Below are 16,318 nucleotides of genomic sequence, written 5' to 3' on the forward strand. Positions count from 1 at the left end.
TGAGAAAGCAGGGCACATCCAGACAGGCAGTTTGGCTGTTGGATGTCCCTGCCTAGCAGGATGGATGGATGGATGGATGGATGGACAGATGGACTGCTAGCAACATGGTCCCATACTGTCCAACCCTGATGTAGACTCAGAGTTGTACTTGTTTGTTGCTAGAGCAGATACATTCTTACCCTCCCCTCAGACGAAGACAAACAAAAAGCGTAGACCCATCTTTCACATCATAGTCAGACAGATATTTGTCACCACCATACTCCAATTGCTTGGTTGTGTACAGGATACGCAAATCTTCAGGAGGTATCCTATTCCCCTTGCTGATCTTCCGGAACAGCTTGTCCACTGTGGCATCCTGCAAGAAGAAATATGGGAGTATTGTGATTGTGATGTATCTGTTTAATATGAAATTTGTCTCTCGCGACATGTCAAGTAATTTGTTATATTTGTCATTATGTTATATTGTCATGTTCGCATATACATATACAAGGGTACAAATACACACGTGTGCGCGTGTGTTTGTGTTTTTGCATGACCAAGGTGCTTCTATTTTGATAAAATCTCCCTTGCATAACTTAAGAACCCCTGGATGGATTGTGATAATATTTGGTATCTGATATGACCTACTACTAGTACTAGTAACAACATACAAACTATAATGACAATTCACCCATTTTATTCATTATAGTTATGCTACTTATCTATTAACACACGCACAATATGTATATGTATATCTTGTATAATCACAATATGATGTTCCAATCGTTAGTGCCAGGTGCATTTCAGTTTTACAGTATCAAAATGTAATTGTAGGATTATTTACAAAAAAAGACACAGGTTATTGACAGGCTAGCCTGTCAAAAAAGAATTTCTTTCCAGGTGCTTAATATACGATTTAAGCTAATAAATACCTTGTGGATTCTCAAAACAGTTGTTTTTCCAGTGATTCCTTTAACGTAGAGGTGCAAGATGTTGGATTCGGCTCTGAGTTTTGCAAATTGTGACTCAATCTTAGCGATCCTCTGCTCCTGTTCTTCTCGACACCGTGTCCCAGCGCCCCCTATCTCCCCCTGCGAGTACTGCAGGCTCCCCTTGACGTCCTGGACCTCGCGGATGAGGTCATCAAGTCGCCTGTTGGTTGTGACCATGACCGTTTCCATGAAGGATCTGAAGTTCCTCTCCTGGACTTCCATGAGACCGGTCAACTCCTTCTTCTGATTGTCGAGAAGTTCTCTCAATGTCGACATGGTGACGACATCTTCGTCTGCATCCCCCGCTCGCTTTCGTTTCGCCATGATGGAAATGGAAATAGTTTACGAGGCGACTGAAACTTCTGTTGCTGTGTACAATGACTTCAGTCTGTTACACACTTGAGTCTGGTGCCACAAGTCTTTGCTAGCCTGTTGAGAAGTATTCTGTACGGTAGAAATCGTCCATTTATGTTTCCTTCCGTGTCGAATATATCAAAACTCTAGAAGACAAAACATCACCACAAAGACCGTCCTACCGCCATCTTGATTCGTGACGTCACGAATTTGAGACTACTTGGCTGATGTGCAGAGGCTGATGTGGAAACTTGTAATCTCCAAGCAGATGTTGGGGAATCTCTCTGTCTGTCGAGGACATCATTATTCAATGCCAACTAAGGATCATATTCATCCTTCAAACAACCAATCAATCGTTCGCTTGCATCATGAGTTGATGCGTGGCGGCTACAGACAGTTCGGACAGTTCTCGCCAGTTATGATAACGATGGATAGGAAACATATATGGACGATTTAAATTTCTGCCGTACAGAATACATGTACCTCTCAACAGGCTAGCAAAGACATGGGGCACGTTTATACCGTTTACAGCGGTCGACTGCACAACTCAGAACCCAGGACTCTGTACCTCCACTTTAGCGCCCGGCGGCTATCAAAAAACATTGTCTTCAGTTACAAACAAACTTTCGCCAATCTAACGTTTGAGATCAATTGGGCTGGGTAAAAGGGAATTTTTCACCGCTAAAACAGATGTCCATGCAGCCGTTTAATTTACTTTTTGGGCCGCCTTTGAAAATTGCTTATTTCACAATCAGGCCATGTTATTTTTATTATATGGATGACATACTGTAAATGCATTTAAGTTCGGGGGGATTTAATTTCGCGGTGGCGGGAAAAAGGACTTTTCGCGGTTTTAATTTCGCGGTAGCACCATGCACTGTAGTAACTTAATGCCCTGGGAAAATGTTCTCGGTGGTTTTAAATTCGCGGTGAAATGGCCAACGCGAAAACCGCGAACATTAATCCACCGCGAACATTTCTGCATTTACAGAAATCTAGGAACCGCAAAACTTATGCGAGTGTGCGAAGCGAAGAAAAAAATCCAATTTGGCAAAAACAGTTGCCTTAATTATGAAATCTAAATGATTAGGAAAGTTGCATAAATGACTAAACTCATAAAGTGTGGGTATTCCGAATAATAGATAATCCATTTTTTGTTCGTTCGCATCCTTTTCTTTGATTTTCTGAGGCATAGATATCCGTTTTTCCCATCTTTTTGCAATTTATGACATATTTATTGGCTCATATTACAGCTGCCGCAGTTGCATAATTTACGGTATGCCAAAACTTGTTTTTTTTTTTAGAAAGTCAAAGAAGATTCATGCGCGAGGATGCAGTCATATCAAATCAACATGGCCTCACAGCAAAATACTAGCGTAATCCAACGTATTTTTTTCTTCATATTCTAATATAAGATGACTATCGCTGAGACAAACGTCAAACATGTTGTTCTTAATGTATGTAAGAAATTAGTAGAACAACTGTCAAATCTTTTATAGGGGAAAGGGTTCGTATTTCTGCGAAATCTAGCGGTAAAACTGTGAACTGCACCACGTTTTTTTTTTGTCGCTGTTCTGCAACACTGATTTGCATTAGCTGATAGCGTCACAGACAAATAAGTATGCCCCGCGGCATGCCAGCGACATGGCGAGAACTTGTAGAACCGACCCGTCGACTTCCCCCGGTGTTTTTACACCTCTCCACACGCACACACGCATACATTAAAACGTCCCACCACACCTACGTGCCTGGGTGACCTGGCACACCGAGGACTTACTAAAAACAACTGCGCCTCCTGATACGTCTAAAATCAAACCCGGTATGTATACCAACAATTTGATATTCATAACACGTGTTAAGATTATAAATCTTTAGCATAATTTCGTATAAATGTAAAATAAAAGGCTTATACTTTATTTTTTACGGTAGAGGGTATTTTTCAGTTGATAGGGGGGAGGGGCGGTATGGCATGCATGCGCCAGGTACAAAACGTATCATCTTACCAAGGTCATGTTTTCGAACTATGGTACGACTTTGAATGTCGAATTATGAGAGAGAAAATCAGATCGTAAACAAAAAGTTTGAAAGATATGCCCCCTGACTCATAGCTTTTGGATTTGTAGACGGTGATAATGGTTGGTTTTCAGTGTGGATAGTAATCATGTAATGATCACGCCATTGTTGAGAGGCTCGCCTAAGCAATAATTGTGGCAAGATTGGGAGTATTTTAAACACTTTATTATGCACTGTTGGGCAACTTACAAGCATTCTACAGGAAATATACTTGTTTATCCACCTCAAAACACCCTATTTTTGCCGGATAGTTGCAAAATGGTAACAGTATAGTGTGGTCGTTATATGGTGTAACTGCCAAATTCAAATCAAGGTAATCGTTGTGTTTTAGAACTTCCAATACCACGAAATGAACTAAATAAAGTAACAAACTTATCAAACGTGCATGTCATATGGACCCAAATTTGTGTAACAACTTATAATCGTTTATATCAGATATGTAATCATCGATTCGATTAGTCAAAAATCATTCAGAAAATATTTACTACTGGTTTCCTTTAAAAAATCAATGTTTTGACGTAGGCTGTATTTTTCTTAGTTGGTTAATTCTACGGCACGCAAAACCCTTGACGAAAATCAGGCTCGTTTTTCTCATGAACATATCAAAATCTTCGTTAAAATTTTGAAAAATAAAGGAGGGGCACCTATTATGAAAGTATGACGGTTAATGACCCCTTTTAAAAGGTCATCACTTCAATCAGAATACTTGCAGACGACAGTATTTGACAATGGCTGACAGGGTGATACCACTCCACGATCTAGGGGTGTTTTGACGTAGCGCCCTCTCTTTGAACCCTTTATAGAGTTTTGCTATAGATTGAGTCGTTGAGACACCTCAAATAACCCCAGGTGTATTTACGTAAATACAATACACATTTCAGTGTCCACAAAGCTTTGAAAAAGATTATTGACCCGCCAAACCACGAAACATTCTTGATATTATCCCCCTTTTGTGACATCCGTAATACTGACGGCCACAGTCGGGTAAGATTCTTCCGTGACATTCTTACAGTGAATGGTTGGATTTTCGAAGTCCATCCCTTCTGACAATGACATGCAACAAATATATAATTTAGAACTCCTCCCACAGTCACGCTACCAATGTCAGTTCTCAAAGCATGGCTTAGAGTCTGAGGGAGGAAAATTTGGCGCCATTTTGTTCTCTGAGTCAAACCTGGCCTCGGTAGTTCATCCAGTTTGTGTCTATTAATAGAAGATTTGGCAGTATAGACCGATCTGGCTGTCAATCAAAAAAAGGCAGTCAGCCAATAAAACCTGGATCAAATCGTCAAATGACTGCATTTCTGCATTTTAGTTTTAACGTTACATTTTTGAATGAACCTATTTCATGTATGAAACATTGATCCATATATTTCTTACCGTCTGCTTTTGCAAATCTAAAAAAAAAGTGATTTCTTTATTCGCTCTGAGACAGGCAAGGACAATATGCCATGGCTTTTATTGAACAGTGGCAAGTACAGAGAATAGACAGACTGTAAAAGCCATTTATTAGGTTTTCAGTCCACAGTGTCTGGCTAGGACACCGTACCGATATTGGAAGGTAGAACTCCCTCCATCTCCTTCCGCTGCATTTTACCTCCCCAGGCAAAGTAAGGTACCCATTTTACACCTATCTGGGTAAATTGAGAAATGTTGTGTTAAGTATCTTTCATAATAAGGACATAACGTTTAGCCAGGAATTTCAGGAATTCAATCCGTGACCTGATATTTACACCTGGATGGAGTGAATCAAAAGTGTCCCAATTTTACTATCAAACACTGGTGGATAAGTTGTGCTTGTTTGAACCGGTTATTGCATACAAAGTTGAAACAAGAGAAAATCAAATTTTGTTGTAATTTTGGTGAATGGAGCCCACGTGACTTTTATTTCCAGTAACACTACTTCAACTTTATCCGCAGGGCAACCTATATTCGTTTCTTAAAAAGTAATTATATTTAGAGAATGTCAAGTGAACGGATGTATGGTTTTAAGCTGCAATATACTGACAATATTACAATTAAAAATACCGCACGTTAACACGATATCCCCAATACAAACTAACGAATATAGAATACCCAGTGAATAAAATTGAACTAGTGTTAATCACAGATCCTCGTTTTTTTCCAGTGTCCTTATAGGGTTCACCGTAGGACATCCAAGATGGCGCAGACGCTGGTCTTGGAAAAGTTCCGCAAGTTTCAGAAGTCGGGAGTGAAACATGCCGATGTGCTCGACGTGTACAAAAAATGGGCCTCCACTTATGACAAGGTGACTTGAAATATTTCATCTCAATACACTGCATTTTATAGAATATCATACTTAAGTCCAATAGGCTAAACTATACAGTTGTGATTATCTTTCAATTTTTTATTGCCTGTTGTATTATATTGTAAAGCTGTAACTATTACTAACTGCAGTTAGCGTACGTATATACGCAATTCATTCATTCATTCAAAGTCTGACACTTAGCTGACCCCTGCAGTTCCAAAAAAACCACCTTTGGGCCCAATCGCACAACACACACACATGAATCCAATAGCTATCTACCACTCAAAAATCCAGACTATAGCATGCATATGACTAGAACTCAAAATCAAAACAGAACATTCTGCGGCGGTACCGTAACAAGCCGGTAGGGGCTTAAAATCGAATCGTTTTCTGCTTTTATCAAGACCTACACACATATCAAATATCAATAAAAGTCCATTTAGGTATTCTTGAGTTATGCTCGTCTTCTACACATGCACATTTAAAAACGCTACCCAAAACATGAGCTTCTAACGAAAGGCAAATATACTCTAGTGTATCGCTAATGTTATAGTCGGAAGGAATACTTGAGTTTTCGTCTGGTGCTTTTCGTGTGTCCTGTTTACATCTCATTAAACTTGTGATAAAGACCAGCGGTTTCTTGTTTGAAATGTCAATGAAAAATTCTATTCTACATGTAAACGAATTTGTAACAGTAAAAGGTAAACAAGAGTCAGTAGAACACAAACCTACGTGAAGAAGTTATAGTGTTGGCTAAAAGATGTTTGGTACCCTCCAAAGTTTTTCATTGTACATGTTTTCATCTATGTACATGTGGTTGTTTTTTATAATACAAGGCAAGAACCAAGGCAGTGGCCTAAATCTCTGCTTAGAGAGTCGGATATTTAGCTCCAGGCAGTACATTCATCGGAGCAAACCAGTCCTTCCCGCAAGTCATAAATCATTATCATAGAAGCAATTCTTTGCCTCTGTCTAAAACATTAGTAACACTAGAAAGGTAATATTTGCAAGCAAATACAGAATGTTACCTTCACATGTTGTAGTCTAACACTGGCAACTGTTTTGTTCATTCTTATTTGAACACATTTCTAAAGGTAGTGACCCGAGCCCCTCTAGATCTGACATTTGCTACATTATGTAACCGAACACCACATGTTGCCTGCTACTTTATCGGTTACCATGGTGACAGCCGTCTGGTCCAGGTCCTTGACCTTATCTGTGCGGAGAAGAAGAAGAAACAATGCGAAAACAATATGTTCCCTTCTGTGAAGGTAACATAATAACAAACTGTTTAATTTTACCTTTATCACTTAATCTGTATGTACATGATGCTACCAAATACTGCTACTGTTCTAAGAGCACATAAAAGAGACAAATACAACTTTCAATAGAAAACTAAAACATTTTCATTTTCAGGACCTGGACCTAATAAAGCATGACTCTGCCCGTGCGGGAGCCTCAGCTCTAGCAGACGAGCTGCAGCGGTTACAGAAGCCGAAGAACATCCGTATTCTGGACGTGGCTGCCGGGACTGGGTACTGTGGTGTTGAGGTATTGTGTTCCTTGTTTGCCTGTTACTTAATTTACTTCCTCCTATACAAGCTTTTCAGTTGCTGTCATCAGAAAATATACCAAAGAATGTCTGGACGTACCCCTGTATTAAGTAGAATAGCCTTATAGAACTGTAGTTATGTATCAATAGATGCCATGTTTTGTACCTTGCACAGTACGTTGTTGCACAATAAAGTTATTTCTGTCATGTGCACCATGTTGGATTACGGCGTGCGTCTGTAAAACACAAAACGATGCTTGATCGAATTACTGAAGGATTCAACTTTTAATCATTATGACGTCAATAAAAAGCCTGTATATTACAAAATCCCCACAATGATTTCTAGATCTCCGAGATCTGTATGATGTGTATGATGTGGTTGTACTTAGATCAAGGAGGATAACAACTAGGATCTAGATCTTCGCTTAGATAAACACATAATGAGGGAAAGTCCCTGTCGCTCAACTATTTATTTTTTTAATTCATTTATTGCCAATGATACAACTCATTACACGGATCTGCCTAGGCAGCTTTGGGGTGGTAGCGGCAGATCCACAGAGATACAGACGAACATACACCATCGGTCGACGTGATCGCACATGTTCGCACATGTTTACACACGACGGGGTTATACCGCCCCTTGCGGGGTGACAAATCCTTTCATATGCGCCAGGTCTCCCGTCCGGGTGAATGATGTAAATCACCGTGAGCCGAAGCTAGGTACTCATTTTCACCTGAGTATAGTGAGGAAAGCCGTGTAAAGTGCCTTTCCCAAGGGCACAAGATCGGTAACACGGCAGGCGGATTCGAACCCGCAACCTCTCGGTCACGGGACGAACACGGTCCCACTGCGCTACGCGGTCCCACTAGTAGCAGCCTCACAGTTGAGCTCCTGGCTTCAGTTAGTTGGCAACTGGGAGACCCCGGTTCAATATCGGGCAGGACATCTCGGTTGGTGCTGAACCCGTCTTCTGGACGGGACGCAAAAATGAGGGTCCGGTCGTTCGAAGCATGTTAATCTAAAGGGGAGGGGCTTGCACCCCCTCCCTGTACAAGTACAGTAGAAGCCGCTTAATTGCACGGCCTATTTGCCAGTGAATTTGGTGCAATTATCCGGCTGGTGCAATAATGCGAAGTTATCTAACTGGATCGCACCGGTGTGGGATTCTGGGATTACGTGCAGTTAATAGAAGTGTGCGTTAATCCGATGTGCAATTAACTGGCTTCCACTGTATTCCCTGTTCCTGGGGCGGCAATTAACTTTGGCGCCCTACTTCATGGTTCAACAATTACGTCAGACGTCACATGCGAAAAAAACACCATTGCAACGATGCACATTGTGTACAAACAAGCAATCTTCATCACAAAAAAAAAATCAAAAGGACGTAAACGTTTTCTTCGTCCATATCGATCTTACAGCTGAAGCAACGAGGTTTCACCAACATCGATGCCTTGGACGCCTGCCAAGAGATGCTGAACGTGGCTGGAAGTAAAGACGTGTACCAGTCCCTGATCTGTGAGGATGTGGTGGACAAGCCTCTCCAAATAGAAAACGGTAAGTGACTTCTTTTTCCAGTCCGTGATGAGGACATGTATTTTTTGAGCAAGTTGAATTTTTTTGGTGTTGTTAGAAGTCATTCAAGATCTAAGTTGAATTATAATTGCCGACACAAAAAAATAGACTAGTCCACATTTACGAGTGATCAACTCCAGTCAAGGAATGAGCAATTCATAAATCCCTCAAAAGACACGGGGGCGAGATAGACTTTCTGCAACTTATGATCCACTGCTCGCCAAGTCACGTGTTCTATTTGCATAACGGGACGTCATAGCAGTGGATCGCTCATTTATTTACATGGAGTACAGTTGATCAGTATGTGGACAATTTGGATACTGTTTTTTTACATTGGAAAAATAATAGATAAGTAGATTATTAAATGTTGAAAACATCAACATTGTACATAATTTCCGTTTGGGGTCGCATCTTCCAGCAGCGACACCTATAGTTGCAGTACAATGTGAACTAGTCAGAGTTGCCCGGAGGAAGGTGACAGTCGCGATCGGTCGCCAAAAACGTCGGCTGTGCGTTTAATAACATTGGATGTGAATAAAGGACCTTTATCCGTCCATCATTAGATGTTTATTGCTTCACTGAATGTTATCGTGAAAAATAATTCTGATAGTAATTTTCTTTCAATCTACTTCAAATCGTTGCCCAGACACGTACGATGCACTCCTCTGCGTGGAAGGATTTATTGACGGCCACATCAAGTGTGACGCCCTGCCTCACCTGCTGAAGGTCGTCAAACCAGGTGAGAATACTTCGACGTCTTTTCAAGCATCGTCAGATCGCAAATAGAGATAGAATTGTTGTTAACTAGCACTTTCCTCTTTATTGCCGCTCGACAATATCAACAGTGTATATAAGGCAATGCGTTTGTGGCGGCATTGTAAGCAGCGACGCCTAGCTGCAGTGCGAACTAGAGCTTTTAAGGATTGCTCTGAAAGGTGACAGAAGGTCACCGAAGCGTCGGTTGTGATTGAATGATATTTGATTTGCTAGCTTCACCTTTAATATTCGGCATTTTTTTCTTCATTTTTTTTTTGGGGGGGGGGAGGTCTTGATTTTATTAACTGGGGTTAATTACCCATCCCGAGATGGTGGCAACTGCAAGGTCGGCCGCTAGGAGCGCGATTTCAGTCAGGCTACTGATTCACCTAATATTGATCATTTTTCCCACCTTATAAGGGGGAACGGTGGTCCTCACCGTTCGGGAGGAGTTCCTCCACATCACCGCCGAGTACCGGAAGTTGGACCCGCTGATAGTGCGCCTGCGCGAGGAGGGATTGTGGGAATACGTCATCCGTTACATCACGCCACACTACTTCGGCGACAAAGATGGCGTTATCTATGTCTACAGGCGCAAGTAGTAACGTTAAATGTTTCTGAATTTTTGAAACAGATCGTAACTTGAGATTGTGCTTGATATTGCTATAAGCACCTTCACCGTTTTGAGTACGCATGTGCAGCGACAGGAATTGTGGGTAACATGTCAAAGGTTAAGGCCCCTAACTTGTAAACAGTTCTCGCCTCGACCATTAGCTACGTCTCAGGGGTCTTCACCCTTGACAAATTACCCATAACTCCTGTTGCTTCGCATGCGCACTTGAAACGGCGAACATACTATAACCGAAAAGATACCGTTATTGTAATGACCAAATGTTGTTTTAAGATAATAAGATAAATTTATTTGGCGGCCAATGGCACAGTTTGTGATAGACTATCAAACCATAACGAACGGCCACCTAGTCTGTTCAAACAATACATATCATAAATCGTTTAGAATGATAGTTTTGTACTAGAATTCACTCATCATACGAATTTTTGACAGTTGAAAAATCACAACACATGTATTACAAACAAGGAAAAGGCAGAGGTGTTTGGGTGATAGATATCCAGCTCAGAATATATCCATTATGAAGGAACCATTTATGTATACCATCCATATTACTTTGAATCCAGGTAGCAAAGAGGCGTTCATACACAGATCTACATAGATCTATGAACAATCAACTTTAACTTTATTCAAATTGCACAGGTACAATACAATGTGGACACTAGGCAGCTACCTAGCTATAGCTAGCCGATATTGTGACCATATACGATCAACATATACATATACAGTACAGCAATGGCAGCAAGAAACATTAAATATTGGGTTAAAAAACTGTTATACATCTTAAAACAGTGGCAGCTAGAATAATATATGAAAATCTTACAGACCACAACTTACTAGATGGAGGAAGGGAACAGCTGGAAGATAATCTTTTAGTAGATGTCACATTCTCATGGAGTACATCTGATAGTTGACTGTTGATTGCAAAGCCGTATGCGTGGTTTGGTGGTCTATGAACAATAGTACGAACGAACAATAGTACTTTTTCGATATTTTCTTGTGGTGAAATGTATTCACGTGTGTATTGAAAGGAATAGATGTACAAATATTGTACAGAGTATGACGTGTATAACAATAGTGTGGTACAAAAGATTTATGTGAATAGCTATGTTCGAATATACGTTCTATCAAAATTAAGACCAATGATATGGGTTTGCGTGCAATTCAATGTAATTGCGCGTATAATGTGTTTTTATTGATAAATGATTTTTGATTAGAGTTCTTAGGAAATATATAAACTATAATCAAATGGTGCTTCTTGGTTTTCCCTAATAAAATGAAATAACGGGCATATGAGAGAAGGTGACTTATGTGTCGTGTATCATTGAAGTATACTGTGCGCCAGATGGTTACTTATTTAGGAGTGCCTACGCATTTGCACGTACGAATGGTCTCAAAATCATGCCTTCTCCCTGGCTGCCCTTTTTGCATAAGGTTCGTGCAAATCTCATAAGGTTTGTGCGTTTTCGCATAGTATTTCGTGCGTATCACAAAATATTCAGTACGAATTTCATAGGGTTCGTGCAAATGCTTAGGCACCCATGGTATCAGGAATACAGAGGCAGGTCAATAACACATGTTATCGAATGTAGTAGGTGAGTAGCACACGTTGAGCATAACAGGTTATCGAATATAGAATGTTAGTTCACCTTTATCTGTAGGGTTACCTTTATCCGTTGTGTCAAAAACAGAGTACAAGTATCTAGGGATATCAAGTCCACGAACGGTGGTTCAAATTGGTTTGTAAATGCAGAAATGTTCGCGGTGGATTAATGTTCGCGGATTTCGCGGCGGCCGCTTCACCGCGAATTTAAAACCACCGCGAACATTTTTCCATAACAGTAAGAGACTACAGTGCATGGTGCTACCGCGAAATTAAAACCACCGCGAAAAGTCCATTTTCCCGCTACCGCGAAATTAGATCCCGCGAAATTAAATGCATTTAAAGTATTTTTTTTAGAATATTGCAGTTTGAAAGTCCGGCGACTTGTTATCCCTAAATACCCCGTTTTTAAATGTATCGGATATAGGTTACCCTGCGGTTAAAGGTTTAGCTAGCGTTACATATCAGACATAAGGATTCGACTCAGTCTCGGTTAATTTCTTCAAATTCTTGCACCTTTTACAACGTCTTTTACTCCAAAATGCTGTGGCTAAAAAGATTAATAAAGAGTAAATTAACGCTGAGACGAAAGTCCGGATCCTTACATCTTCTTGAAGATCATTCAAATTATCCTTGATTCGCTTATTCGCAGCCACTCTCTCATTGGTCGCGAGCCAGTAATTGTCAGCCTACGATTGGTTGAGCCGCTAATCCCTTTATCTTGGTGCACGCAGCCAAGCCGGTTCTTGCGTCACTCTTGTTTCAGTGGTAACAGAAACAGCAGGCAGCAAAACACGTCCTCAGCGAGTTCTGAACGATTAATTCCATCCAGATGGGCGACCTTTTGCTAACACCAGCCAAGAGGCAGCCAACACGGCGTTACCCCTCGAGGTGTTCTAACTCCATTTCCGCCAAACTATCCAAGTTTTCACGGTGTTTTGCGTCCCGAAACACCACAGAAAACATCCATAAATGTTCAACGCTTGTAACATTTCATTGGGACTTATGAATGCTGCATGTCTCGACAGTTTTGAACAGTGTGCCCGCTAGAGTCCCCCCTTTCTATACATTGGGCAGGCCCGTTCCAAGACCTCGATAATTTGAGTGAAGCCGTTCTTCCTACTACGTTCTTCCTAGCGCCATGCTAGGATGATAAGTACGTTGTTTGTGTAGTTTGGCTCAGACAGGGTTTCCCCCGGCTATTGTCCGTATGTATAAAGAGTCAACAAACTACGCCTGTCTCTGTCAACAAACTCAGGGAAACTTGCATCAACTGGACTACACTAGACAAGAGGACTGGATGTAACAAAGGTAAGGATGAGTGACTCTATAGGTTGTCTAAAAGGTCCTAAAAGTCTATGATCTGAGACAATTTGGGGGAAGTATATGGCGTTTTTCACGAAAAAGATCAGGCCTATCCTTATTAAAGTAGCATATCCTATGATGTGAATGACTAGTGGAAAATGAACTCTATGCCAAACAGGTTGGGTAACTTCCCGGCGAATTTCTGTAGAATTTTCTAATGTTTCATTTTATGAATTTGCAACGTTCATGCTCCAGGCCTTGTCTATAGGAGTGTTACAATAGTAGATGTGATCAAATAAAACTCATTTGTAGATTTGGAATCAGTTCTGCTCAGATACTGAGGCTCACACTGGTAGCTGAGAATTTTCACCTTGAAATGACCTTTGACACGACGATCCATGCGACATCTTTTTGAAATGCAAGCAGCGATTGCTGAAATTACTGGCATCCAAACAAATCGCTACAGGCCAATTTCAGACGATATTGTCGCCGATAGAGTCACATATGCAAACATTTTTCAAAATATTTTCTGTTTCATCAACGAAGAAATTTGATGCGGTTTTTACTATAGTATGCAGTAGTATGTGATTTGCTGTGTGGGAGAAGGACACATCTGTTTCTCATCCGGCCTTGAAGGCCTTGAAAGCCAAGAGAGGATCAAGTAGCAAAGAAGCAAAGGGAAAGAACAAGGAAATAGAGAACAAAGGCTACTTGCCAGGTCTGGCTAATTGCCAAGACAAACAACGTTTTTGTCTTACGACCACGCAAGGTTCTAACGATTATAACGGCGATCCTAGCGGGACCTGACCTAGTTTGCAAGCCTTCACGGTAAACCAACATGTGACAATTCACATGTGTATTAAATTTGCCATAGATTGCATAGCATAATTATACTTCTTTCATGATTTCGTCTTATGTAAGCCACCCGCATACAGTATATTGCGTAGGTGCTTTGCGGTAACACACCAGAGGAAAATTAGTATATGCAATGGAATAGGAAGTCCGTCAGAGGAAGTGAAGGGTTCGTGTCGGTTTAATTAATATATATATAAAATATATAATTAATATATATATGAAATATATATATATGAAATATATATATATATATATATATATGTATAGATATAAACGTATATACAAATCACAAAAGAGCAGAATAAATATCATTCAACTACAAACATGTCTAATATGCAGTGTACATGGGGCAATAACTTTATGCGACGCTCGGGATATATTCTCCATGCAAAAAAGAAACACACAGAAACTGAGAAAGTAAGAATTTAGCTCTTTTCTTCAAGTTATTCCATTCGTTTCAAGAGAATATTCTAGCAGCCATATTGGATCGTCATTTTTGCTGTCTGCATACAGCACGGGAATTTTTTTTAATCATTATCATTCTATCAAGATCATAATACAATGTGATAGTTTTAATACGTTTAGAAACAGTGTTTTTTAGCTTCTATCGTGTTGAAACAAACGTTTTGTAAAAGAAAAAGGACGCATTTTTGTCTTTCCTGGCTTTCACAAAAAAATATCGCTCAGGTTAAATTCATTATTGTATTAATAACAAAATTTGTTCATTATGAATCATAGTATTATAAGGTAACATGTCCAATGACAAATATCAATCTGTATGAAAGTTTTCATTACCACATGGACAAATGAACACTTCGAAAGCACAGAAACTTTTCACTTTCCATTGCACAACGTAGTAGACCATATGACTTCGTTTATGATATGTCGTATTCACTCTCTACATTGAAAAATAATTAGAAGGGGCATGGTGGTACAATTTGCGTTTCGCTTTGACGACCCCCTCCCATTAACTTTCCTGATTTTTATTTTTCTTACCCACCTTATTACAAAAAATGACTGTATGCAACCAAAGTTTAACATATCATTTTTTAAATATTCTACAACCATATTATTCCATTTACATGCACGTAAACGTACGAATTGCACCAGCAAATATACACACTTCTCCTGTAATTCAATATTGCGCTATCAAAAATAATGATTTGATCATAGACTCAAGAATTTTGTCGACGTCGCAAGGAAATCTAATTGTGACTACTGTATCAAGGACGTCACATGTTTAACGTCACAACACGAAGTATACATGCATTGGGAAAATTGTATTGTGCACGTACATTATTGGTCTCCTTGGAAAGGTATTCCAAGCGTATACTGTACATGTTGCCACTCTTTCGCATATGTTGCTGGTTACGTGGCCAAGTTGGATCTTTTAACTGAAACAACCTCAAGATGGCAACTGCTATTCTCCAAGCAGAGGTTTAGAACGGAAGATGTAAATGCAGAAATGTTCGCGGTACTGTAATGCTCGCGGTTTTTGCGATGGCCACTTCACCGCGAATTTAAAACTACCGCGAATACTTATTCCATTTATATCATGTGACTACAGTATATGACACTACCGCGAACTTAAAACCACCGCGAAAACTCCATTTTCCCGCTGCCGTAAAATTAAATTCTCGCGAACATAAATGCACTTACAATAGTAGTAGCCGGGACTGAAAATCAAAGACCGGTCATAAACGCCTCCTTGTGGATTTTGTTGTTGATGCAAGAGTTGAAGAGAATTAAGAAAACATGTTTTCAAATTACCAAATTCGCCCCTAGTCTTTAAATTGGACAAAGGAACAACATTAAGTTTTGAGAGGACCTCGAAACGCAAAGTAGTAGACGATCCACAACTTTAGTTACTGAACGGTCCCGTGGTTTGCTTGCATACTGTTTCCGGCTATACAAAATGTTTCAGTGTTCTGTGGGATTTGTACAGATAACGATCTCGTATTCAAACCATGCCGGATTTTCAAACTGAAAAAGGCGTATACACAGACTATAAACAATTCCCTTCCTTTTGAACTGACATAATTTTGAGGTGTTTGACATAATTATGATAAAGACCGTTGTCCTCCAGAGTCCTGGGTGCAAAGTTGGCAGGGTACTGGTTTGTAGCTTGTGTGCTGTGGCGGTGTCCGTATGTCCGAAGCCTTTTGTCCCGTGTGACCCAAGGATAATAATAGGGTGTACCCCTCATTACTACGTCGTTACCAGCTGTTACTTGTTGCCTCCATTTTGGCAACAGTCTGATTCTTTTCACACTTGAGACACGACTACAAAGACAGCGTGCATTGGTGGTTCATGTTGTTTTGACTGGAACTAGTGGAAGACTCTTCTCTACTAAGCTGGATGTCTACTTGTCTAGCGTTA

At 40.2% G+C, this 16,318-nt stretch overlaps 2 protein-coding genes across 3 annotated transcripts; one reads left to right on the plus strand and one right to left on the minus strand.

Annotated features, from left to right (window-relative positions):
* Positions 1-23: 23 nt before the first annotated feature.
* Positions 24-1,540, minus strand: LOC118407436 (polyubiquitin 11-like). The gene is made up of 2 exons (XM_035807911.1): positions 912-1,540; positions 24-355 (listed from the first exon to the last, which is right to left on the minus strand). The coding sequence occupies exons 1-2, from the start codon at positions 1,293-1,295 to the stop codon at positions 176-178; spliced, it is 564 nt and encodes a 187-aa protein (XP_035663804.1). The 5' UTR covers positions 1,296-1,540; the 3' UTR covers positions 24-175.
* A 1,419-nt stretch (positions 1,541-2,959) lies between these two features.
* Positions 2,960-11,465, plus strand: LOC118407443 (methyltransferase-like protein 27). Of its 2 annotated transcripts, none has more exons than XM_035807921.1 (6): positions 2,960-3,144; positions 5,527-5,667; positions 7,084-7,218; positions 8,639-8,774; positions 9,439-9,531; positions 9,969-11,465. In XM_035807921.1, exons 2-6 carry the CDS (start codon positions 5,560-5,562, stop codon positions 10,148-10,150), a joined length of 654 nt encoding a protein of 217 aa, XP_035663814.1. In that variant the 5' UTR covers positions 2,960-3,144; positions 5,527-5,559; the 3' UTR covers positions 10,151-11,465. The 2 variants fall into 2 exon arrangements, with proteins under 2 accessions (XP_035663814.1, XP_035663813.1); XM_035807920.1 differs by having other exon boundaries at positions 3,047-3,144; positions 5,538-5,667.
* The last annotated feature ends 4,853 nt before the right edge of the window (positions 11,466-16,318 follow it).

Source organism: Branchiostoma floridae, unplaced genomic scaffold (genome assembly GCF_000003815.2).
Source record: "Branchiostoma floridae strain S238N-H82 unplaced genomic scaffold, Bfl_VNyyK Sc7u5tJ_1342, whole genome shotgun sequence".
In the NCBI taxonomy this organism is placed as follows: domain Eukaryota; kingdom Metazoa; phylum Chordata; class Leptocardii; order Amphioxiformes; family Branchiostomatidae; genus Branchiostoma; species Branchiostoma floridae.

Coding starts and splice junctions, on each gene's coding strand:
- LOC118407443 (XM_035807921.1), top strand. CDS start 5,560: ATGGCGCAGACGCTGGTCTTGGAAAAGTTCCGCAAGTTTCAGAAGTCG. Junction 5,668..7,083: donor GGGCCTCCACTTATGACAAG/GTGACTTGAAAT, acceptor TTTCATTTTCAG/GACCTGGACCTAATAAAGCA. Junction 7,219..8,638: donor CTGGGTACTGTGGTGTTGAG/GTATTGTGTTCC, acceptor TCGATCTTACAG/CTGAAGCAACGAGGTTTCAC.
- LOC118407436 (XM_035807911.1), bottom strand. CDS start 1,295: ATGGCGAAACGAAAGCGAGCGGGGGATGCAGACGAAGATGTCGTCACC. Junction 356..911: donor CTGTTTTGAGAATCCACAAG/GTATTTATTAGC, acceptor TTCTTCTTGCAG/GATGCCACAGTGGACAAGCT.